The 22608-nt window shown below is 56.3% G+C and overlaps 13 protein-coding genes across 13 annotated transcripts; 9 read left to right on the plus strand and 4 right to left on the minus strand.

The window, feature by feature from the left end:
- The first annotated feature begins 302 nt into the window (after window positions 1-302).
- DL89DRAFT_266367 (ubiquinone oxidoreductase 20 kd subunit) lies at window positions 303-930 on the plus strand. The gene is made up of 2 exons (XM_040887062.1): window positions 303-741; window positions 835-930. The coding sequence occupies exons 1-2, from the start codon at window positions 363-365 to the stop codon at window positions 870-872; spliced, it is 417 nt and encodes a 138-aa protein (XP_040744882.1). The 5' UTR covers window positions 303-362; the 3' UTR covers window positions 873-930.
- Window positions 931-1118: 188 nt separating this feature from the next.
- Window positions 1119-2026, plus strand: DL89DRAFT_245098 (ras-related protein rab-2-A; the record flags this gene model as incomplete). Its single annotated transcript, XM_040885086.1, has 3 exons — window positions 1119-1190; window positions 1327-1337; window positions 1454-2026. Exons 1-3 carry the CDS (start codon window positions 1136-1138, stop codon window positions 2024-2026), a joined length of 639 nt encoding a protein of 212 aa, XP_040744883.1. The 5' UTR covers window positions 1119-1135.
- A 183-nt stretch (window positions 2027-2209) lies between these two features.
- Window positions 2210-2557, plus strand: DL89DRAFT_274489 (Sm-like ribonucleoprotein; the record flags this gene model as incomplete). Its single annotated transcript, XM_040889191.1, has 1 exon — window positions 2210-2557. The coding sequence occupies one exon, from the start codon at window positions 2210-2212 to the stop codon at window positions 2555-2557; it is 348 nt and encodes a 115-aa protein (XP_040744884.1).
- A 121-nt stretch (window positions 2558-2678) lies between these two features.
- Window positions 2679-3360, minus strand: DL89DRAFT_321716 (60S ribosomal protein L23; the record flags this gene model as incomplete). The annotated part of the gene is made up of 2 exons (XM_040891298.1): window positions 3311-3360; window positions 2679-3088 (listed from the first exon to the last, which is right to left on the minus strand). Exons 1-2 carry the CDS (start codon window positions 3321-3323, stop codon window positions 2679-2681), a joined length of 423 nt encoding a protein of 140 aa, XP_040744885.1. The 5' UTR covers window positions 3324-3360.
- A 221-nt stretch (window positions 3361-3581) lies between these two features.
- On the plus strand, window positions 3582-5123 carry DL89DRAFT_124559 (uncharacterized protein). The gene is made up of 3 exons (XM_040883249.1): window positions 3582-4109; window positions 4213-4247; window positions 4767-5123. The coding sequence occupies exons 1-3, from the start codon at window positions 3739-3741 to the stop codon at window positions 4862-4864; spliced, it is 504 nt and encodes a 167-aa protein (XP_040744886.1). The 5' UTR covers window positions 3582-3738; the 3' UTR covers window positions 4865-5123.
- A 143-nt stretch (window positions 5124-5266) lies between these two features.
- On the plus strand, window positions 5267-6654 carry DL89DRAFT_266370 (uncharacterized protein). The gene has a single exon (XM_040887063.1). The coding sequence runs from the start codon at window positions 5737-5739 to the stop codon at window positions 6595-6597; it is 861 nt and encodes a 286-aa protein (XP_040744887.1). The 5' UTR covers window positions 5267-5736; the 3' UTR covers window positions 6598-6654.
- DL89DRAFT_124569 (Mov34-domain-containing protein) lies at window positions 6475-8186 on the minus strand. The gene is made up of 2 exons (XM_040883250.1): window positions 7523-8186; window positions 6475-7439 (listed from the first exon to the last, which is right to left on the minus strand). The coding sequence occupies exons 1-2, from the start codon at window positions 7872-7874 to the stop codon at window positions 6667-6669; spliced, it is 1125 nt and encodes a 374-aa protein (XP_040744888.1). The 5' UTR covers window positions 7875-8186; the 3' UTR covers window positions 6475-6666.
- Window positions 8187-8483: 297 nt separating this feature from the next.
- Window positions 8484-10228, plus strand: DL89DRAFT_266371 (acetyl-CoA synthetase-like protein). The gene has a single exon (XM_040887064.1). The coding sequence runs from the start codon at window positions 8499-8501 to the stop codon at window positions 10140-10142; it is 1644 nt and encodes a 547-aa protein (XP_040744889.1). The 5' UTR covers window positions 8484-8498; the 3' UTR covers window positions 10143-10228.
- Window positions 10229-10252: 24 nt separating this feature from the next.
- On the minus strand, window positions 10253-12552 carry DL89DRAFT_124587 (uncharacterized protein). Its single transcript, XM_040883251.1, has 2 exons — window positions 12305-12552; window positions 10253-12221 (listed from the first exon to the last, which is right to left on the minus strand). Exon 2 carries the CDS (start codon window positions 12136-12138, stop codon window positions 10363-10365), a length of 1776 nt encoding a protein of 591 aa, XP_040744890.1. The 5' UTR covers window positions 12139-12221; window positions 12305-12552; the 3' UTR covers window positions 10253-10362.
- A 4897-nt stretch (window positions 12553-17449) lies between these two features.
- Window positions 17450-17776, plus strand: DL89DRAFT_256401 (uncharacterized protein; the record flags this gene model as incomplete). Its single annotated transcript, XM_040885440.1, has 1 exon — window positions 17450-17776. The coding sequence occupies one exon, from the start codon at window positions 17450-17452 to the stop codon at window positions 17774-17776; it is 327 nt and encodes a 108-aa protein (XP_040744891.1).
- A 1548-nt stretch (window positions 17777-19324) lies between these two features.
- On the plus strand, window positions 19325-21188 carry DL89DRAFT_291891 (uncharacterized protein; the record flags this gene model as incomplete). Its single annotated transcript, XM_040890243.1, has 2 exons — window positions 19325-19520; window positions 19603-21188. The coding sequence occupies 2 exons, from the start codon at window positions 19325-19327 to the stop codon at window positions 21186-21188; spliced, it is 1782 nt and encodes a 593-aa protein (XP_040744892.1).
- DL89DRAFT_266374 (uncharacterized protein) lies at window positions 21163-21823 on the minus strand. Its single transcript, XM_040887065.1, has one exon. It carries the CDS (start codon window positions 21777-21779, stop codon window positions 21231-21233), a length of 549 nt encoding a protein of 182 aa, XP_040744893.1. The 5' UTR covers window positions 21780-21823; the 3' UTR covers window positions 21163-21230.
- A 227-nt stretch (window positions 21824-22050) lies between these two features.
- DL89DRAFT_256403 (uncharacterized protein) lies at window positions 22051-22608 on the plus strand (the record flags this gene model as incomplete). Its single annotated transcript, XM_040885441.1, has 1 exon — window positions 22051-22608. The coding sequence occupies one exon, from the start codon at window positions 22051-22053 to the stop codon at window positions 22606-22608; it is 558 nt and encodes a 185-aa protein (XP_040744894.1).

The raw sequence follows: 22608 nt of genomic DNA on the forward strand, positions 1-22608 counted from the left end.
GTCGTGGGATGGCTCGGAGGCAGCGCCGACCGAGACCGACCGCAAGCACAAGAGCAAGAAGATGCACCGGCCTGACACTTGGAATGCCGAGTACGACCGCGGCCGTGTCAAGAAGGTCAAGAAGGGCAAGCGCAAGGTGTTCACTGACACCATCAACCCGTTCCAGGTGCTGGGCGAGCGCCAGTCGGCCAAAAAGTGAGCGCTCTTAGATGATCTGTAATACACTGGAGATTTGATTTGCGATAAGCAGGCAGAGAGATTTGTGTCGGGGAGGCCATAGCTGGACTGCCAATTGGCAGCACCCCCCTTTTCACCTCCAATTCACTCTGTGTCTGTTCTCCATTTACATATACTAGAAGGAAATGCTGTCACGTCTGGCCACCCAGCGCATTGCGCTTCGCAGTATTGCTCGCCCGTCGGCGATTCCCACTCTGCGTTTCAAATCTACCCACATTGAGGCTTCCGAGGTGCCTGAGTCGGCAGTTCAGCAGGCGCCGAACCGCGACACCACCTGGACCGAGAGCCAGAACCCGCGCTCGACATTCGTCGAGGACCCGCGCTTTATCGGCATTGATTTCGACGGCCAGCCGCGTCCGATGGCTGCCATTGACCTGGTTGCTGAAGAGCCGGTGCGTCAAATCGAGGGCCGCCTGGCGTGCTGCGACGGCGGAGGCGGTGCCATGGGCCACCCGCGTGTGTGGATCAACCTGGACGAGGGCCACCCGCAGAGCTGCGGTTACTGTAAGTTGCAAATGCCTGGTGTCTGGCACTGTCCGTGTGCATGTCTGTTTTGTGTGTGCTAATTTCATTGCTTTTCCCGTGTGTATTATGTAGGCGGCCTGCGCTTCCAGATGAAGCCCCACCACCACTAAGTCTTTCTATTTTTGTTTCTGCCAGTTTCTCTGAAATATACACCCAACACCGCCCGCCTCTGCCCAAACATATGTCAGTGATGCTGTGACCGCCGCTTGGAATTGCGATCATGCTGGGGTCACGTGTAGTGCGCTCAGCTGTTGTGTGTTTTTGTATAGTAAGGTCGCTCCAAAATACCCTGCTGCTGGCACCTTGCACGCTGCTGCATTTCTCTACACTCTTACTTTTAATCGACACCTGCTTCCTTTTTTTTTTTTTGCAAATGTCGGCATCATCATACGCATACTTGTTCAAGTATATTATCATTGGCGACACAGGCAAGTACTCTGGAGAGCCGTGAGCATGAGGCTACCGGGAGCGCAGCTCAGCTGGCAGGAAACGAGAGCGCCACGGTTGGACCTTGCAAGAGACACACGCAAACTAACCAGCACCAGCCGTGTATCCCACCTGTAGGAGTTGGAAAGGTAAAGGACGCTCGCTGACAGACTCCGTAGCAGCGCTGGCAGAAAGCGAAAACAAAAACCTCAACAGGGCTAATGGCATCTCCCGCGTATTGCGTCTTTCCTTACTTTTGTTGTAGTCATGCCTGCTGCTGCAGTTCACAGACCACCGGTTCCAGCCCGCGCACGACCTGACTATCGGCGTGGAGTTTGGGGCGCGCCTGGTGACGGTAGACAACAAGCAAATCAAGCTCCAGATCTGGGACACGGCCGGCCAGGAGTCGTTCCGCAGCATCACACGCAGCTACTACCGGGGCGCCGCCGGAGCGCTGCTAGTGTACGACATCACGCGCCGCGACACATTCGACCATCTGGCGACGTGGCTCGAGGACGCCCGCCGGCACTCAAACGCCAACACGACAATCATGCTGATCGGCAACAAGTGCGATTTGGAGGCGAAGCGCGCGGTTGCGCGCGAGGAGGGCGAGGCGTTTGCGCGCGAGAACGGGCTGTATTTCATCGAGACCTCCGCCAAGACCGCCATTAACGTCGAGGAGGCCTTTGCCCAGACCGCCGAGGACATCTACGAGAAGATCCAGCAGGGCGTGTTTGATGTGACCAGCGAGTCGAGCGGCATCAAGCTGGGCCCGTCCCAGCCCGGCATCTCGTCCATGCCCAACATGTCGCAGGCTAACGGCCGGGCATGCTGCTGAGGTCAAAAGCCGCTCAGCGCTCTCCGGTATATGAGCCTGTCTTGTCAGATTTTTTTTTGGGATCACTTAACCCCTAATGCCCCTCGAATATACCCGAATACCATTGTCTGACCCAGCGCCAGCTGAAATCGCCTCGATATTCCATATATACGTATCTTTCTCGCCACTTTGTCTTGAATAACCATGAGCGCTTCGACGTCAAAGAGTAAGGCGGACATGTCGGCACAGGAGCTGCGGGCTCTCGAGGAGGAGGAGTTCAACAGCGGTCCGCTGTCGGTGTTGCAGATGGCCGTGCGCAACAACACACAGGTGCTGGTCAGCCTGCGCAACAACCACAAGCTGCTGGCGCGCGTCAAGGCATTCGACCGCCACTGCAACATGGTGCTCGAGAACGTCAAGGAGATGTGGACTGAGACGCCCAAGGCTGGGAAGGGCGTCAAGCGCGCTGCCGCCATCAACAAGGACCGGTTCATCAGCAAGATGTTCCTGCGCGGCGACTCGGTCATTGTCGTTCTGCGGAGCACTGCGTAGCGGGCCCACGCTCAAGAGTAACCCTCGTCGTCGCAAAACCAATACATTCAATAAACAACTACACCGTAGAGTGGCATTTTATTTTGAAACCAACAAGGTTCCCGAACCGGGAAGGCGAAGTTTAGGCGACAGTACCCGAGTTGGAGGCAATACGCGGCCAGAGATCGGCGCACTCCTTACCGACGGGGCCGGTAATGGCAGAGCCCTTCATCTCACCCTTCGGGTTGACGATGACACCGGCGTTGTCCTCGAAGTACAGGAAGACACCATCCTTGCGGCGCCACGACTTGCGCTGGCGGACGACGACAGCGGGCATGACCTTCTTGCGGAGATCGGGCTTACCCTTGCGGACAGTGGCGATGACCATGTCTCCGACACCGGCGGCGGGCAGGCGGTTAAGGCGACCCTTAATGCCAGCAACAGCGATGATGTTCAGGTTCTTGGCACCCGAGTTGTCAGCGCAGTTGATAACGGCGCCAACGGGCAGACCAAGGGTCATACGGAATTTGTTTCCAGAGGCTCCTCCGCGTCCTACAGGTTGTGCAAAGTTGCAAGATGCAAATGGAGAGGGGAGAACGAATTTAGAGAAATCTGCCATGCCATCCCCTTCCCGAATTTGTCTTCATTGGCAAACGGCCACCGCGGTCCTCCTCCGTTTTCGCCACCCCAAGCGGTTCTGCGCTCCGTCTCGCTCTGCCGCGATTCACATCTGCCGCGATGGATACGCCGATATTCCGGGACTATGATACGTACCACGCTTCGACATGATTGAAATGTATTTATCTGAGGTGTTCAGAAAGAAAGGGCGAATCCAAGGCTTAGCGACAAGCGCACCCAAGTTTGCCTTTCCCAGCAGCTAGTCGAATGGCTGGAGCCGGAATTTCGAGGCTCGCCCACAGCACTGATTGTGATCCGCAGATCAGTAATTCGCGGCTACAGCGTGATCGATCAGGCCACTTTCGCATGTTCCCACACCCTCACCGGTCTCACGTGCTGGTCAAGGATAATTAGGAAATGCCCCGCCCCGCGCACGCATTCTGGCTCCAGCGTGCCTGTCTGGCGTGCCTGCCTGCCTGTTGCGGAGCGCTCAGCCCTTTCCCTGGACTGATATTGCCTGCCAATTTGCCCTCTGCCGACACTCCCACGCATCTCTCCTTCACTCCCGTTTTCTGCTCCAAACCATGCTTTTCTCTACGCGTCTTCTCAAGGGCATAGCGGCTGCTGCCACCATCATTGTCGCGCAGGCAGCCGGCGCCACAGCACAGCACAACAATGTCGACGAGTTTGGCGTGCCCATCAACGCCGACGGCACCATCATCCCTGAGCGGGGCATCAAGGAGATTGCCAAGGCTGAATTCGTCGAGTTCCTCGACAGCAAGTCGGAGAGCCTGCTGATTCAGTTCTACGACACCGACATTGACGAGTCCAAGGCCGCGATGGAGGAGTACGAGGTGTTTGCCGAGAAGGCAGCTGTCAGATACCCAGACCTGGTGGTGCGCAAGGTCAACTACAAAAAGGACAACTACCTGACTGCGCGGCTGCTCCTGATGCAGTAAGTACACCCTGGCACTGCCAGACCCCGCCACGAACCAGGTGTGCAAGAAAAGGCATAGCAGCTGAACTCCCGACTCTGCATGGGCTGCTTTATTCTGTAGGATTCCAGAGCTCCGTCTGCTCATCAAGGGTGAAGGTAAGCAGCACATTTGCACGGCGTGCACCGCTGGTACCGCCGGAAGGGGAAGACCCCGCTGCGAACGAACGAGCGCGCGCCAAATCATCGTCGCCTATTTTTGGACCGTTGGAAACCTGAATTCGCCCACTGCCCGTGCATGTTGCGACGCTGTTTTGTCTTTCTCACGAACATGATGGACATCCCTCGGCTCTGCCCATCGATGGCGATCGGACTTGCGTTTCCCCACCACCAAATCAGAGAGACCCGCGGCTAATCGGCTTCCGTCTTTCTGTTCTGTAGATGGCCAATGGTCTGCGTACGGCCCGGAGATGGAGGACTTTTCGGCGGAGGAGCTGTTCGAGTACCTGGACAACCAGCAATGGCTGCTTGATCCCCCGATTGGCGATGCGCGCCAGGCGTACTGCTCGCCCTTTAACTTCTGGTAAGCAGCAGCAGCAGCAGCAGCAGCCCGTGGAGAAACAACATATCATGCGACGCGGTCTGTTTGCTAACCAATCTGTATTTGAATTTGTGTAGTGGTCGCACGCTGGCCTGGATTGCGGATTCAGCCAGCTTCCTCGAGGACATCATCCCGCTGCCCAAGTGGCTCGCGATCGTCATCATCCCAGCCGTGATCACCTTTGCTGGCCGCTTCATCATCGAGGCCATGTACGGTGCTGAGGAGGTTGTGCGCGACTCGATCAGGTCTCTGTCTGGCAAGGACAAGAAGAAGAAGAAGAAGGTAAAGGTGGTCAAGGAGGAGGCCGCTGAGGAGGCTGGCGCAGCCAAAGACAAGGACGAGAGCAAGAAGACGCAATAGCGCATCCAAGGCATTTCCCAGTAATCATTTCCCCTATGTTTGACTACGCTAATAATCTTTTACATCTGCACCACCATGCGCGCTAGCCTGCACTTGCCAGGGCAATATCAGCACAGGATCCATTTTCATATTTTATTTTTGTACCATAATCTGGCTGTGGGTCCTGGCAGGTAGTCCTGAAATCGCTGGGCGAGGAGATTGGGGGAAAAATCGAACAAACAAATCCAAAAGCGCGCATTATCAGCTTAGAGTTCACCCATCCATTGGTGTCCTACTTCGTTCCAGCTCGCGAGATTGGCCAAGGTTAATCAACCACGGCGCGGGCATTTAAAACCATTGCAAGTGACCGCTAGGGAGGAATTGTGATGACCGAATTGCCCAAAACTCCATATCCACACCACAACAAAAGACTACAAGAGACCGCGAGAGAGGGGCAGCTGGGCCAGGCCCGTCTGTCCGAAGCAATGCCGCCGAGCGCGCGTGCCTCCTTCTCCGCCAGAGCGCTAGCAAGGCGCCATGATGGGGGAGAAATTGCCCTCTCTCGCGCCAGAGCGGTTTGGGGGAGCAAATCCAGGAACTGCCGCTTCTGGGATCTAGGCTCCAGCGGTTTTCCGTCAGAGAAGCGCCTCTCTTCTGCCTAGCGCATTATTTTTATATCTGGCACTTGCCTGCTTTCCGTACTAGATAATGAGACTGTTTGCATTACTGCCCGCCATAGCCATTGCGATCTGGAGCACCGCGGCCCTTGGCCAGGATGCCGCTGCAAGCGACGAGCTCGAGGGCGCAGAGTCCACGGTCGGCCAGACCATCAAGGCGGTCCCCAAGGCCGACGGCATCGTCGAGTTCAACAGGACAACGTACCTGGATGCACTGAAGACGCACGACACGGTCCTGCTCGAGTTCTACGCCGACTGGTGCGAGGCCTGCCACTACCTGTCGTCCGAATTCAACCGGTTTGCCGAGACAGCACAGAAGGAGCACCCGGAGGTGCTGATTGCCCGCGTCGATATCTCGGAAGTCGAGTACCTGGCGTCGAGCTACCTCATCGACACGCTGCCCGAAATTGCCTTCCTGAGGCGCCCGCAGCCCGGAGCCACCCATGAGGTGCGCTTTGTGTCGGCTGAGTTCAGCGAGCCTGCGCTGATAAAGTACATTGAAGGCGAGTGGGTAAAGGACAAGCCTGTTGGCGGATACAAGACGGTGTGGTGCACGCCTGTCAACCTCTGCGGCCATCTTGGCGGCAAGATCGGCGAGAGTGTCGTCTACTTGGACGCAAACTTCAACACCTTCAATATGCCGCCCTGGGCCTTCATGGGCATTGTTGTCACCTTGCTCTATGCCGTTGGCCAGATTCTCGTCATGTTCCTGGGCCGTCTGACCCGCCGCAAGCACCGCGAGCGCATCTACAAAAAGTACGACAAGGCACCAGGCATTGTTGGCTTCGACGAGTACAGATCGGATCTGCCCAAGAAGGACGCCGATGCAGCGCCCAAGAAGAGCGCCAAGGCGCACAAGGGTAGCAAGCCGAAGAAGGCCAAGAAGGACTAGGCGCCGTCACTGTCTCCAGTAGATACCGTTTTAATAGAAAAGACATGCATAGTAGAATTCAAAGGCCGTCTAGGCAGACTTGGTCGTGGCCGCAGCTGCCTTGGGCACGGATGGCTCGACATCGGCCTTCTCCTTGGCCTCGCTAGCCTTCTCGGCCTCCCGGTTCTCGATCTTGTTGTTGATCAGGTCATGCAGCGCAATGATGGCGCGCGCCATCGACGACACATAGATGAGTGCATACTCGTCGTTGGTCTGCACTGTGAACGCCGGCGCATCCTCAGGAATGGCCAGGTTGGGCAGGAGGTTAAAGATGTCCTGCAGGTTCTGGATGATCTCGCCGTTGACCGGTAGCTGGTCGTCCAGCACCTTTTGCAGATACACGCGCACCTCTGTGAGCCGCTCCGCCAGTCCGCGCAGTGACGTCAGCTGGTGGGTGACGCGCGTTGCAAGCGTGCCCGTTGCGTTGTCCTTGATGTCGCGCAGCAAGTGCTCCACACCAATCTCCTCGGCCTCTTCCGCTGTAATCTCGGATGGCACATGCTCGAACGTCTTTGTCGCCGCTGTGCCATCGTCGTGGATCTCGTCCACCGCAAAGTATGCGTTGGTCGGAATACCAATGTCCTTGGGCTGCACGTCAATCACCACCAGGACAGGGTTCGCTGTGTACCGCTTGAACAGCTCGTTGATCTGCAGGTCCGATGACCGCAGCTTCGGCCCGTTGTGGTACCACCCGATCAGCTTCTCCTTTGCGTTGACCTTCTTGAACATGTCGCGCATCGTCTCCACGTAGTTGTGGTCCAGGAACCACACTGATGGGTTCTTTTCGTCCTCCTCAAAGGGAACTACACAGGTAACGCAATGGTGTCAGCTATTTGGTGTGCCGCGCATTACGCAAAACCGCCACTCTGCCTCTCCGACTGCTTACCCGCAAAGCTGTTGGCCACATTGACCGTGTTGCCCTCGACCTGTCCGAGCAGCACTCCAACAACCCGCTTCTTTGTGTTCTTCGCAACGCGATTGTAATGATCTACTACTGACAGCAGCACCAGCGGGTGCACCTCGACCTTGGTCGGATTCGCAGCAGTCTCGAGTGCAGGCATTCTACTGTATATTGGGAAACAGGCGTGGTGTATGAAAAAATGAATTCGAAAGCGCAGAGACGAGAATGCTGGTCGAAATTGGAGCGTCCAGCTGGTAGCAGCTGGTTGCGTAGACGCATCTTCAAAGTGTACGTCACTGATTACTGGTGATCCCCGATCACATGTAGGATTAGCCATGCCGCCTAATTATGCCTGGCCGAGCGCACATTGTGGCAGAAGCACCAGGTTTCGGCACATGGTAGCAGTCCCGTGTGGTCTTCAATTGGGCTGTTCAGCGAAAGTACGTGCGCTCTTTGTACTGGCATCGATGCTCAGATGTTATCTGAACTGCCGTAATAGCATTGAAAGGCGCATCGGCATGTATCGGCTCCTGGATAACCGCCAATTATCAGCTGACAATAGCTCCAGGGACAGTGGCCCGGAGCAGACAGTTGCGACTATTGCCGAGTGCGTAGAGCGTTTTCAGCACCAGCTATAAACAAAGTGTCTGAATGCAGCCATCATCCCCCACAAACCTCGGCAGCCATGGCAAGGCAAGGTGGCAATCGGTTGGACTGGCCACCCATCCAATAGCACACCCTTTTTCTCAAATTTCCATGTTGGAATGCGTGCATGTGAGCGCAGATCCCTCTACCCGTAGCGGCTCTACAACAAGTGTTTCACAAGTGACCTTGCCTCTGGCAGCTGCAGTAGGGAAGGGTGTGGGGCTGGCTGTCGGCGCGCTATAAATGCACGCACAGAGCCGACCTCGTACTGCTTTCCCTAAATCCCAGCAACAATCCCATTCCATTACTCCTCAACATGCCTGTTTCGTCCACCTACCAGAGGCTTGATGTTCCCAACGTCGACTTGCCGTCGTACTTCTTTGGTACCGTGAAGAAGCAGACAGTGTACGGACAGAAGCCCCACCTGCCATTTCTGATCAGCGAGTCAAAGACGCTGTCATTTGCTGATCTCGAGAAGCTCACCCATGGAATTGCCTCTGGCCTGTTCAACAGCGCTGGTCTGAAGAAGGGCGATACGCTGCTGGTCGTCCTCCCAAACAACATCTACTACCCTGCAGTCACCCTGGCAACGCAGATGGTCGGTGCTGTGGTCAGCACCGCCAATCCGCTGTACACTGCGCGCGAGCTTGCCCACCAGATCGAGCTGACCGGCGCAAAGATGGTGGTCTCGATTGATGCCAAAGTCCCCGTCGTCAAGGAGGCCGTGCGTCTTGCCAACTCGCCTATTCCTGACAGCCTCATTTTCACTTTGGACGGTACCAATCGGATCTTCGACATTATATCTCCAAAGCCCTTCCCGCGCGTCTATCTACGCACCGAGGAGGAGACAGCGAGTGCGCTTTCATTTATCGTGTTTAGCTCTGGCACCAGCGGCAAGCCCAAGGGCGTCATGCTGAGTCACAGGAACATCGTATCCAACATCGTGCAGAACATGAGCTTCGAAGACGCCGACGAGTACCTGACTGCAAGGTTTTCGGGCATCGAAGAGACACCCCACATGATCGCCGTCCTCCCGTTCTTCCACATCTACGGCCTGACATGCATTCTTCACTTGCAGCTGTGCCAGGGGCGCCCACTTGTGATCATGCCCCAGTTCGACCTTGAAAAGTTCTGCCAGCTAGTGCAGCAGTACCGCTGCCGCGCTGCCCACCTGGTGCCGCCTATTATCCTCGGTCTGACCAAGAGCCCGATTGTCAAAAAGTACGACCTGTCGAGCTTCATTTTCGTCAACAGTGGAGCTGCTCCACTGACCAAGGAGCTGCAGCAGGAGGCACAGAAGGTCCTGGGATTCCCGATTTGCCAGGGATACGGCCTGTCCGAGTCGAGCCCGGCCATCACCCGTGTCCCCCCATCAAATGTTGTGTATGGATCGTCGGGCCGCCTGGTGCCGAACATGGAAGCCAAGGTTATTGACGACGATGGCAAGGAGGTTGGTCCTGGTGAGGTCGGCGAGCTGTGCTACCGCGGTCCTAACATCATGCTGGGGTATTTGAAGAACCCGGCTGCTACTGCCGAGACCCTGGACTCTGAGGGCTATCTCCATACCGGAGATGTTGGCTATATCGACAAGGACGGCTACAATTTCATCACCGACCGCAAGAAAGAGCTGATCAAGTACAAGGGCTTCCAGATCCCGCCTGCCGAACTCGAGGGTCTGCTTGTTGACCATCCAGCGATTTTGGACTCAGCAGTCATTGGCATCTACGACGATGTGCAGGCAACCGAGGTTCCCAAGGGATTCGTCGTTATCAAACCCGATGCCAGCAAATCGGGCGTTGTTGACGAAATTCACTCATGGCTGAACTCGCGCGTCACTCATTACAAGCGGCTGCGCGGTGGAATTGAGGTCATCGATGCCATTCCCAAGTCAGCAACCGGAAAGATCCTCCGGCGTATCCTGAAGGAGCGCGAGTCGCAGAAGCGCAAGGCCAAGCTTTGATGTCGCCGTAGATGCTATATCCATTCATGATGGTAGGCTATGTGCTGACATGTAGAAAACCATCCCGCCTGCCGCGTAGATATACGAGATAGCAGCTGTGAATAATTAAAACGGAAATTTAATAAACAAGGAGCAGAACCGGAGAAACGAGAGAGAAAGAGAGCAAAGTAGGAAGGTGGTCATAGGCGATATATATGTTCAGGAACTCACAGATGCACACTCAATTCTGGTTAGCGATTGCAAACGAGTTCTCGTTCACAACGGACAGACGTGTGCCTTCGGCACCGTTGACAGTGCTGGAGTCTGGCCGGGCCATTGGCAGATCCAATGCGACATCCTCCAGCTGGATAGCATTGCTGGGACCATCGCCTGCCAACTCGGCTTCAATCTGGGCATACTCCTGGTCGCTATCTACCTCGTTCTCCTCCTCTTCGATAATGCCACCGGCATTGCTCTGAACGCCAGTGCCACGACGCGCCCTGAACATGGGCCCTCTTTCTGAAATCGTCAGCCTACGGGAAAGATACGGTTCATTGCTATCGCTATCGTCGATTACACGCGTATGGCGCATGTTGTTGCTGGCCGCCGACAAGGTCTCTCGGTCAGTGCGTAGGCGTCTAAACGTGACGCTTGGACGGCTATTGCTTCCAGCCACAGTGGTCGTGGCACCGTCCGACGATGACGCAAGGTCACTCGGGTGCTTTGAACTGCCGTCAGCAGACCGCAGAATCTTGTCAATTGGGTTGGCTATCGATCCCAGAGGGTTGACAGATGAGCCAGGACGAGACGCGTCGGCACTGGGGCGGATGCCGCGCGCAATGATGGTGGCTTTTTCGTCTTCGACGTACTCGTCGTTTGGGTAGTAGTCGGAGCTCCTGCTGCCTTCGGCATAGCTCTTGACCATTGAGCGGATACGGTTGCGCGCAGCATTTGCCCGCGCATTCACTCGGGAGTTGGCTCTGGGCCGCTTGGATACCAGCTTCCAGCACTCGCGACTCAAATAGTACAGCGCTATGGCTCCAACAATCACAAGAAGGGCCATTTGGATACCCATGACGCCTTTGGTCTTGCCAGTGGCCTCTATGTACCAGTGGACATCTAGGTCCTCGCGTGAAATGCCGTCAGGTGAGTACGTGTCGACGAAGGTCTCTCGCTTGATGTCGTAGAAATAGATGCCCTCGTCTCCTTGGTTACCCAGGAATCCGTTTGTGATGATGAGGTAGTGACCTAGTGTTTTCATATCGTGCGCGTACCTTTCTGTCGGCGCACCAGGAGTCGGCATCCGTTTCCACGTCCATGTCGAAGTATTGAGCATGTACAGGTCATTGTACAACATCCCCCAGTTGGACACATTGACTCCACCAAATATGAACAGCGAGTCCTTGTAACGCGAGCCAGGCATCGCGCCGCGCCCAGGCGGGACTTGGCCACCGCACTTGTGCGTAGACCAAGTGCGTGTATCGACGTCATATGCGTGTATTTTGTCCATCGGGACATTGGTGGCAGTGTTGGTGTCCTGCTCCCAAACGCTGCCTCCAACAATAACCATATCCTTGTCGTTGAAAATAACCGCAGCATGCTGGTTAACTTGCGAAATACCAGCAGGCGGAGCCTCGCCATCATCCTCCTTGATGGTGCTGGCCTTGACTGGCGTGTCATCCTTACCGAGAATCCTCGCATAGTGCGAGTGCCGGTAACTGTCAAGGACCATCCGGATCGGGTTAGTCCAGCGTGCAAAGCCCTGTCCGTTGGTGGTTTCGTCGCTGGCGCCTCCGAAAATAATCATGTCGCCCGAGCGCTCCTGCAACACAGCCGTGTGTGTATACCGCCGCGGCGCGCTGTCAATAAATGTCGATGCGCCCCATGCCTGGTACATTGAGCAGAACACCGACATGCGGTTGACCGCCGAAAAGCCCACCACGGTCTGCCCGCCATACGGCACGATGACATGGTTCAGGCGGTCGTATACAGACGAGTGCTGCGCTAGCGGTGGCATCGTGAATTGCGATGACGAGCGCAGGTCCTTCCAGAATGGGTCTTTTCTGTCAATAGACTTGGTCACGTCGACGCACCGGTGGTCTATGAGGAAGTCGGTCAGGTTAGTGCCTGTGCTATGCGACTTTCCGCCGTATACGCATAGGTGCCCGTTGACAATCTCTGACTTGTGGTGGAACCGAGGTACTGGCTTCAGGTGGGCCTCAGCGGCCCCCACAAGCAGTAGCGCCATGTACGCTAGCGACGCTAGGCTGAAGCTTGCACCAGGCATAGTGATGCTGGCGGTCTGTGGGGGAATAAAAAGCAAAGAGCGTAAAATAGAGTGCGAGAGAACTAGAGAAAAGAAGGCAAAGAGAGCAGGTGGCCAGGGAGGAGACAAAGGGGGAGAGATGACATGCGTTGCGATGCACTCGCTTTGTTGCTGCCAAAAAGAGGAGGAACAGCGCATGGGCATTATTTCTTTTGCCCCTTTAATCCCTGGCGAAAACTGACAACCCTTTCTAAATTTAGCAAAGACAGTGTCAGAAAATCAGAAACTCGGCGAGGCCGATCCCAACAAGCCATGAGCCATTCGCTGGCACCCGAGCTGCTGAAGTATCACACGAGCAGACATACGCGGTATGTACCGACCGATATGCTCATGTAGGACCCCTCTATATATGTAAGCATGTTGGAAAATGTAATTTACTGAAGAAAAATACGGGTTTGATGGTGGTGGAGCTGTATGGCTTGTCCACACATTACCCGATTTAGTGCTTGCGACGGGTACGAGGCTGGGCAATGCGACGGCCCTGGCTGGTGTTGGACGCGTTTGAGCCATTGCCCGATCGGCCCATCGCAAACCCGCCAGCGCCAGCAACACTGCCAGAGCTGAAACCGCCGAGTCTCTGGGCTGGTGTAGCCGAGCTGCTGGCCTGCCCCATGCCGAATGCCGGGGCGTTTCCGCCCATAGCCTGCTGGTTCGGCTGGGCACCAAAGCCAAATCCACCCGACACCGGCGTGCTACCCGACTGGAAGTTGGCCATCGGCGCGCCAGTGTTTGACTGCGTGCCAAATCCAGCACCGCCGCTGGGCTGGCCAAACGACGGCGCCGTGTTGCTTCCCTGGCCAAATCCAGTGTTGGCTCCAAACGCCGGCGTAGCGTTGCCCGAACCGAAGCCAGCACTGGGCGGTGCCCCAAATGACGGCGTCGCGGTACCGGAGCCAAAGGCAGGCGCTGCGTTGTTAGCCTGCCCAAATGGCGATGCTGTAGTGCCTGCCTGACCGAATGACGGTGCTGCGGTGGTTTGGGCCGACGACTGGCCAAACGAAGTCACGGCAGCAGCAGCAGCAGCAGTGCCAAATCCGCCAAAAGTCTGCGCAGGTGCTGCCGAGGGCTGAGTAGAGGTTTGGCCAAATGCAAAGCCGGTGTTGCTGCCAGTGGCCGCGCCGCCGGTGCTGCTACCAAAAGTGAATCCACCCGAGGCAGGTTTCTGTGCCGTAGTGCCCGACGAGGTACCAAACGCAAAACCGACAGACGGCTTGCTCTCAGCAGCGGTTGCAGGAGCACCACCACCAGTGTTGCTGCCAAACGAAAATCTGGTCGAGGGTTTGGCTTCAGCAGCCGGCTTGGAGCCAAACGCGAAACCACTTGTAGGCTTGTTGTCGCTGGCAGGTGTGCTGCTGCCGAATGCAAAGCCAGGCGTGGCGGGCTTCGTCGTTGCCGGAGTTGCACTGGAGCCAAATGCGAAGCCGCCTGTCGTAGGTGTACCTGTCTCGCCGGGCTTGCTGCCACCAAATGTGAAGCTCGTCGATGTAGCTGCGGCTGGCTCAGAAGGTTTGCTGGTACCGAATGAAAATCCACTCGTGGTAGGCGTAGTGGTCACGGCAGGCTTGTTGGCACCAAATGCAAAGCCGGTCGGAGCAGTCGTTGCTGCCTCGGTAGGCTTGTTAGTACCAAACGAGAAGCCGCTTGTAGCAGCTGGCTTGCTATCAGCGGTAGCTGCACTGGCACCAAATGCAAAGCTGGTCGGAGCAGTCGTCGAAGCAGCCGTAGTTGTTTCAGCAGGCTTGCTAGCAGCGAACGAGAAGCCACTTGTAGCAGCAGGTTTGCTATCAGCGGTAGCTGTACTAGCACCGAATGCAAAGCTGGTTGGAGCAGTTGTCGGAGCAGTCGTCGCTATCTCAGCAGACTTGGTACCGAACGAGAACCCACTCGCGGTAGCTGGCTTGCTATCAGCGGCAGACGTGCCAGTGCTGCTGCCAAAGGCAAAGCTAGTCGGTGCGACCTTCTTTTGCGCAGAGCTCGTGCCAAACTTGAATCCACTCGCTGCTGGAGCATCCACATCGGCAGGCTTGCTTGTCTCAGTCGGCTTGCTAGCACCAAAGGCAAAGCTAGAGCCGGTGCTGGCAGCTGGCTCCGTCTTGGTAGCAGCCGATGACGATGGATCAGAGGCGAATTGGAACGGCGTCTTCTTCTCCTCCGCCTTGGTGGTGGCATCGAAGGCAGGGGTAGAGGGAGTGCTGGTCAAGGATCCAAATGCGAAAGCAGGCTTCTTGGCTGTGGGCTCATCGTCATTTTTGGTCGAGGCAATGCTGAACGCGCCAGTCGAGGCCAGAGCAGTCGCTGAAGCTGCTGCAGTCTCTGCGGCACTGGTTGTGACTAGCGGCTTGCCAGCACCAAATAAGCCGAGCGAAGGAGCAGCAGCTGTGGTCGTCAGGTCGATAGTCTTCACAGGAGCGGCCATACCGGTGCTGGCTGCAGTGCTTGATCCGAATGCAAAGCCTGACGACTCAGAGGCCGACGGAGCCTTGCCGAATGAGAACCCAGTCGATGGCGCTGGCTTATCCACAGCCTCCTTGACGGGCTCAGTGGTCAGCGTTGAACCAAACGGGCTCGTCTTGGACAAGGGCGCGGCAGCAGCGGTCTCTGTAGGAGCAGCAGTGGTGGCTGCACCAAAAGCAAACAGCGGCTTCGAAACAGCAGAATCCTTGGCAGGCTCCGCCTCGCTGTTATCGTCGTCAGCACTGCGCTTTGAGCCGAGGCGACTAAGTATGCTGCCACCAGCCGGTGTTGCAGACTCTGGCTTGTCGGCCTTGGTACCGAATGAGAATGATACCTTAGGGGGCTCAGTTGCAGCGGTAGAGGTCGCAGGAGCGGGACCAAACGAAACCGTAGGCTTTGGCACCTCGGCCGAGGCAGCAGGCTTTGCACCAAAGCTGAACGAGACGGGCGCAGCAGGCTTAGTCTGAGAAGGCACACCCGTGGCAGCAGCAGCAGCAGCAGCAGCAGCACCAAAGCTAAACGACGGCGCCTTAGCAGAGTCGTTCTTCTCTGCGGCAGGGGTTTGCTCAGTAGGCTTTGACGACACACTGCCAAGCAGACTACTGGTAGCAGGGGCAGCAGCGGGCGCGGCCTTTGCAGCAGCAGCAGCCTCAGCCGCAGCCATGTCAGCCTTGTACTTTTCCAGCTCCTCCCGTGCCCCGACCTTCAGCGGCTTGCGATCAATACCGAAGCAACTCAGATGCGCAGGGATGTACTCGGTTGGCCGCGGCGGCTTTGTCTCCACAGGCTGAGGCGGGCGCAGCGATAAGCCGATCAGCTCACCGCCCCGGATCTTCTCGCGCGGCACCTTGGCCGAAACCGCCTGGCGTTCCTTGTCGCTGATGTCGCTGTCGTCAGAGTCACTGTCGTCAGAGTCCAAGCGGGCCGAGAACCGCCACTTGACCTTTCCGTCGGTAGCCGACATGGCCCGTCCAACGTAGCCCAGCCGACGGCGCCGCGCGTACTTCAGGCGCCGCTGCCTCGAAATCTCTGCCTCAATAACGGCGGCTTCTTCGTTCTCTTGCTCTTTGCCGGTTACCTTGGCTGCCTTGTCACCAGTAACACGACGGCGCTTGACCCTCTTGCGGCCAGGCCCACTTGTGCGCAGACGACGCACGCCTGCCAGCTGGGGTGGCTCCTCCATGTCCTCGGACTCGAACATGTCCTGGTCAGAAAAGTCTTCGGCGGCGTCCTCAACGATCGGCTCCTGCTCGACCACAGGCTCATTGGCTTGGACTACATCGTCCTCACTGTATGCCATGGCGTTGTTCACCCGTTGGCTCAAGGCAACCCGCTCAGCAACTGCCTTGCGCGACTGCTGCATTTGGATGGCACGTGCCAGGCTCGGAACCGCGGTTTGCCGGCGAGACAGCTCGCGCAGACCCATAGTCCTCTGCATCGCCTCTGCCTTGCGACTGGCAGCACTCGCATGGGCTGGTCGTCTCGTGGGCCGAGCTGACATGCTATCCATGGTCATAGTTGACACTGGCAGACGGCGCAGGGGCATTGGCATAGCCCTATTCCCCGGCTGCATCTGGGCTGCGCTATCGCTTGCCAGGCCACCCGCGGCTGAGTAGCTGCGGGCATTCTGGACTGGTGTGCTCATCGCATTAATGTTTTCAAGCAGGCGCTGCACATTGCCCCGAGTCGCTCCAGCAGACATGTTCTGGTAGGAGGAAGCTGGTACCGCAATTAGGCGTGACGAATCCGTCCAGCCTGCTGTATGCCGCCGCAGCCGCAGCGGATGACGCTTCTGCCCCGGCTCCACAAACCGCAGCTTTGCGATTGTTGGCTTAACGACTGCTACGCGCCGGTCGTATGTAAGCGGCGGTACGTCGTAAGCTCCCCTGGCCAAGTTGGCGTGGTGGGCCACTGCAGCCGGCTGCTGCGCAGATGTGTCATTGGCCTCTGGTGCCGGCTCCGGTACAACGCTGGGCTCTGCCTGCGTGGTGCCATCCGTGGCGGATTCAACTACTTCCGCTCGCTCCACCCCAGTAGCGTTTGCGCTGTTCGGTACTGTCTCGCCCTTTGCTGTCTCGACCGCCGATGTGGAACCAGTTGTGGCCTCTGGTGTAATCGCTGCACCCCACAAGCGCGAAACAAGGCTTTTCATTCCCTTCAAAAACCCTGCTTTTGCTGGAGTCTTGTACGTCTCCTTGGCCGAGTCGGCCCTGCTGTAGGGCTTCCTCACACGCCCAGCCAGCGCTCGCCGTTGATTACGAGCCGCACCGTGCGGGTGATCTGACGTGTGCAGACCAGGCGTTGCTGCATTAGACATTATTCCCTGCGACGTCGAATTCAATGGGTAGTGGAAATATAGATTTAGAGGGGTAGTGTCAACACAAAAGTAGGTGGCTACGAGCTTGCACGAATACTAGCAACCGGCGTTCGTTGAAAAGTGAATAAGAGGATAAAAAGAGGCAAAATTCTTTGTGAAGAGAAGGAACCCAAGCGTCAGCTCCCAGCAACACCACCAAATGGCCACTGAAAATTTTCTGCTGGATTCAAAATGGCTGCATTGTCTCGTTCGGCAAAGCCCAGATCACTGATCCGCACTAATCGACCGATCCAGCGTGATCACTGTCTTGCCGACAACGTAAGCTGGAAACGTGTCAAGCGGGTCTTCGCATCGCTACGTTGGGCGCACTTGGAGCACTGTCAGGGCTTACCAGTATATACGAGCATACTGGCCAATGCTCGAGCGGTGCAGTTATGGATACGCCAATGGTATATCTCTTTGTTAGCAAGAAAAAAACTGCTTTGTTACGAGTCCAGCAAGGCGAGCCCCACGGTTCCATGTCTGGATTCAGGTATATCAAGGAAACCCAATGAATAAACCCAATGGTAATTTGGTGGCCATAGCGCACTGCTGCCTATTATAATATCTACAAGTAATACGTATGGAAGAATATTGATTCTCACTGAACCCACCAGTTGTGTGGATATATGCTCTCATGTTGTATTCGAAATAGGGAGTGGGATATTACATATATCTACATGCCGCCATAGTGCTCGAACAGACATATTCATGCTTTACAGTGGCTGGTATATATACGAAATTATCTTCCTATGGATCAACCTTCAAAGCATAAGAGGTGAGGAGTGTACCGGTTCCCCAGCAAACTTCTAGTCAAATGATACTCTATCCCTACTGGCCTTTCACCCATTTGCAAAAAATCATTTACACTTCACCGCTCCAGTGACGAAGAGAAGGTATTCTAGTGCGCCAAGCGAATCGTAGGCGAAGGTGGCCATTGGTAGCTGCAGTGTAGCAAGTCTCTATTCTCAAAGTCACCACCCTTGGATGATAGAAAGGGTGACTTCTAGCTACTAGCAACACCAGCATATGGCTCATGCTTTTACAGCATATTTATTTAACCAAGAAATGTTGGCAATAAGTTATTCCTGCTGAGGTGCCAAAGAGATATCAGATTGCCATGGGCAGTCTGGGTGTTTTGAGGCTTCGCAGGTAAACACAAGACCAGACTCGATATATATAGTGCATTGCTAATTTAGCCAAATGTTGCACTCAGATAAATGTATTGAGGTGATCAGAACAAGCCCCTTTTCTCTGTGACAGTGAGATGCACCTATAAGACCATAGATCCCACATATAGGGTCATTGGCTCAGTCGATCCTCAACCTCAGTCAATGGTGCGTCTCTCTTTTCTGACATTCTAGAGAGATGATACAGATCAGATCCCACAGCAAAGTATATGTAAAGGAGCAGGCTGTCTTTGTAGTCCGCCGATGCTCATTTACAGACAAACACAAAGATTTGCTATGACAATAAGCCCTGCTGCAGCCGGGATCATATCCTCATTTCCACCTCTGTATATGTGCACACTTTCTCTACCTAAGAGTGGCATCCTCCACTGCTACATCACGTTCACCGCCTCAATCAAGCTGCTCGAGAAGGAGAAGGGAATAGGCACTAGACAATTTCTCATTGTATCTCGGTTTGATGGTGACAACAGCAGACTCTAGGGCATCGTATGAAATTTCCTGTACAAGACAATTGTGGTTAGGTATGCAGATAGAGCCACTTAAAGTGACAATGCTAGCCGCTGGCTGTCTGGAGTTCAAGCCGCCTGGCTTTCCCTCTAAAGCTCTCCTGTGCAGACTCAGGTATTGTGCAGCAGTGTAACCAGGATGCCAGGTTGCGGCAGGGAGCACCGTGGTGGATATGGCATCTCTGTCTCTTAGCCAGGATCAATTTAATTTGATAATCGGTGATCCGCTCGAAAAATGCACGTAAACAGCTTTGACGCGTGGTTCAGCATTTGTTTTTGCCTTTCAACTGAGCCACCTTTGACTAGTTCCTTAGCTTCTGTTTTTTTTTTTTTAAATTCGTGTATGCAAGTGGGGTATCAGCGTTGAAACAATGGACAATAAAACACAGCGGCCTACAGCACGACGGAGCCCAGGCAGCGGGCAGCATACGTCCAAAACTACACCTAAGAAATCGCCAGTGCGTGGCAAATACAATGGCAAGGCAGCCGACGTGTGGGAGTTCGACGCGCCGCGGTTTTACGACTTTCAGAACACCCGGACACCCGGCAGGGCAGATAAGTGGTTTGGTAGGTAGCTTTGGCTATTTGAGAGTTGGAGAATGCCAAGGGAAATTGAGCTTGGTCACTAAAGAGCACGCTTATTTTGTAGATATTTCGCACCCGACGCCAGCAATCAAACCGACAAAAGCGTCGCGCAGCTACTCGAATGATATCTTCTCGCCAGATAGCGTAGACAGCTTCACACCGAACCGACCATCATTGACTCCATCCCGGGTGATCGAAACGGACGGAAAGCTTCTGTATGACGAGTCGAAGGATAGCCCGGGGCCTGTGGGCGGCGTGGTCATCGAGGACGTGCAGTTTTCAGATTCAGACGAGGAGCAGGAGTACGAAAAGTGGAAACAGAGGCAACCGCTGGCGCAGAATATGTCAGAGAGCGACAATGAAGGGACGGTGGAGCTCGCCAGCATGTATGACCAGGAGCCAGAGAAGCAGAGTAGCATTACAGTGGGGCCCTCTGCTAAACCGCGAGCGTTGAAGGCGAGGCGGCTGGTGCCGAAGCCCGCGCCAAAGAAGGGATACAAGCCGCTGACGGTTCCGGTTGAGCGAGGGTTTATGCGGCCAACCAAGGGCGCGCAGAGCCGGCTACTGCAGAAGCAGCACGAGAATCTGGCGCAGCAGGCGGCACTTGAGGCTATTGCACGGGCAAAACGGCGGAGTAGGGTGGAGCAGCCTGGAACACTGACGGTTCCTAAGCCATTCCAGTTCCACGAGAACGCACTTAAGGAGGGGGAAGGGGAAAAGCAGGCAGAGTCGAGTCGGGGGACGAAGCGCAAGCAAACCGAGGAGACAGAGCTGGAGGATCGGCCGCGTCCAAAGGCACTTCGGCCCACGGTGCCCAAGACACCGCAGTTTGCAACATCCCTGCGCGTGCGGCGAGCAGCGGCGGAGCCGATCAAGACAGCACTGAAGCCCAGCACGGCGAAATCGGCAGCTAGTGCGATTCTTGCACGGCTGTCGCCGCTGCGGCCGACGATCGCCAAGCCATTTACGTTCCGCAGCGATGCGGTCGTGGAGAAGCACCTGCAGCGGCTGCGGGCGGAGATGGCGAAGCTACGGGCAGAGGAGGAGGCGCGGCGACAGTTCCAGGCACAGCCGCTACCCGAGTTCCCGACACCGCAGAAGCCGGCGAGGCGAACAGTAGTGCCTTTGCAGGCGTCGCCGTTCAACCTACAGACGGAGGTGCGTGGGGCGGCGTACCAGCGGCAGCTGCGGGCGCGGCTGGAGGACCTAGAGGAGCGGCAGCGGAAGCGGCGGGAATTCAAAGCGCAGCCAATTCCTGAGTCGCTGGACCGGCCGTTTGTTCCAGCAACGGTGCCGGCCAAAGTGACGCAGCCCGAGGAGGTGGTTTTGCAGACGGAGGAGCGCAGTGAGGAGCGGCGGGTGTTTGACGAGGACCGAATGCGGCGCGAGCGAATTCGCGAGGAGGTGCTAGCACGCAAGCGGTTGGAGGACGAGAAGCGGGAGGAGGCGGAAATGCGGCAGCTGCGGAAGCTGCTGGTGCATAAGCCTGAACCGATCCGGCAGTACCGGCCCACGGTTATCCAGCCGTCGGACCGGCCACTGACGGTGCCCAAGACGCCCAAGTGGCACGTGCGCAGGCGGCGAACAAGCACGGCCGACAGCGCAACCGACGTAGAGAGCGATGTGGCGCCGGAGAGCCCGCCGCAGTAGACAGTTTTACAGGAAGATATATTAGAAGTCCCATTGCTTCAGTCAAGCTTGCTTGGTGCCGTCTTTGAGCCCGAGGCTGTAGCCGATCATAAAGCCGCGCTGGTAGTCGTCGCCCAGCTCAAGTGGCTCGTGGAACGGGTTGACCGGGAACAGCTCGCGACGCGTCTTCTTTTGGTTCTCCTGCTCCAGCTGCAGGTTCTCGTACCATTCGTGCAGCTGACCCGGACTGTCGTCGTATGACTCGCGGACGCGGATCTTTGACCCGTTGAGCGCCGATCCGTCGCCATTGCTGATAGCCTTCTGGACCATGAGCCCGACTGCCTCAGTCTCATCCTGTGTAGGCGGCGGGAGGATGGGCGGCGTGCCTGGTGTGTATTCGCCTACGTAGAACCGCACAATAGCCTGTTGCAGCAGGCGGCCGGAAACATGCGATTCGAGTGGGATCACGTCCCAGACGCTGCCGTACTGCTCAAAGTGCTGCTTCAGGTCGGCTGCAGTTGTCTTTAAGGTGCCGTAGCGGACGTGGACAGAGAGGCTGGCGAGACCGCGTGTACCGAGGCGGTGTACAATTTGTGTTGTCCGGCGAAGCATTGGTAATAAAAAAAGTAAGCAGGTGAATAGGAAATAATTGGGCCACAGACAGGAGAAGAAGGATTCCAGAGGCTGGCTGGTCTGGTGGGTTCCAGGATCAAGCTGATCTGTTTATCTTTGGCGCGACTTTTTTTTGAGCTCAGCATAAAGGAGGGCGAAAATTTTCTGCTCACTGCAATCGCCCTAGAAATGCAATCTCGATCCGCTTTGCTTTCTCCCTCTCCTCTACGCTTTTATATATATCTGAATTCCGCACAACCAGACACCAAAAATGTTCGGCTCCACCCTTCGCACTGTCGCCACCACCGCTATGCGCACGCAGCGCATCCAGACGCGCGGGCTCGCCTCGAGCATCCTGTACGTGACCAACCTGCCCCTGGGTACGACCGAGGAGAAGCTGGCGCCGTTGTTTGAGAAGTACGGTCCGGTCTACGAGTACCACTTCCCGCAGGCGCGCAACCAGCAGCCGTACGCGAATGCGTTCATCAAGCTGTACAGCGGCGATCTGCCGTCGACGATCGAGGAGCTGGCGGCGCTGCCGGCGCCATCGGCCATTGAGGTCAGCGATGTGGCGAAGCGCGGCTCCGACGCCATCGCCGAGCTCAACCAGCAGGACTTTGGCGGCCGTCCGCTGCGCGTGGGCTTTGCTCACAAGAACATGCCTGATGCGATCCAGTTCCATGCACGTATGACGCTGCGCAAGAGCGCCGACCCCGAGTTCGCTGCCAACATCAACAAGCGGCAGAACGAGAAGGGCGGCTACTCGGCTGGCTACAAGGACGGCTTCAGGGACGGCCTGGCACAGGCCCAGAAGGACGCCAGCCAGTAA

The sequence above is a fragment of the Linderina pennispora genome (assembly GCF_002104995.1).
Source record: "Linderina pennispora strain ATCC 12442 chromosome Unknown DL89scaffold_4, whole genome shotgun sequence".
Classification (NCBI taxonomy): Eukaryota; Fungi; Kickxellomycota; class Kickxellomycetes; order Kickxellales; family Kickxellaceae; genus Linderina; species Linderina pennispora.

Excerpts from the sequence above, each read along its gene's own strand:
- DL89DRAFT_266367 (XM_040887062.1), top strand. The coding sequence starts at position 363 with ATGCTGTCACGTCTGGCCACCCAGCGCATTGCGCTTCGCAGTATTGCT. Across the intron at positions 742-834 it reads CCCGCAGAGCTGCGGTTACT|GCGGCCTGCGCTTCCAGATG; the intron begins GTAAGTTGCAAA and ends TGTATTATGTAG.
- DL89DRAFT_124559 (XM_040883249.1), top strand. The coding sequence starts at position 3,739 with ATGCTTTTCTCTACGCGTCTTCTCAAGGGCATAGCGGCTGCTGCCACC. Across the intron at positions 4,110-4,212 it reads GCGCGGCTGCTCCTGATGCA|GATTCCAGAGCTCCGTCTGC; the intron begins GTAAGTACACCC and ends TTTATTCTGTAG. Across the intron at positions 4,248-4,766 it reads TCTGCTCATCAAGGGTGAAG|TGGTCGCACGCTGGCCTGGA; the intron begins GTAAGCAGCACA and ends GAATTTGTGTAG.
- DL89DRAFT_266370 (XM_040887063.1), top strand. The coding sequence starts at position 5,737 with ATGAGACTGTTTGCATTACTGCCCGCCATAGCCATTGCGATCTGGAGC.
- DL89DRAFT_124569 (XM_040883250.1), bottom strand. The coding sequence starts at position 7,874 with ATGGCTAATCCTACATGTGATCGGGGATCACCAGTAATCAGTGACGTA. Across the intron at positions 7,440-7,522 it reads TGTGGCCAACAGCTTTGCGG|TTCCCTTTGAGGAGGACGAA; the intron begins GTAAGCAGTCGG and ends TTACCTGTGTAG.
- DL89DRAFT_266371 (XM_040887064.1), top strand. The coding sequence starts at position 8,499 with ATGCCTGTTTCGTCCACCTACCAGAGGCTTGATGTTCCCAACGTCGAC.
- DL89DRAFT_124587 (XM_040883251.1), bottom strand. The coding sequence starts at position 12,138 with ATGCCACCGCTAGCGCAGCACTCGTCTGTATACGACCGCCTGAACCAT.
- DL89DRAFT_266374 (XM_040887065.1), bottom strand. The coding sequence starts at position 21,779 with ATGCTTCGCCGGACAACACAAATTGTACACCGCCTCGGTACACGCGGT.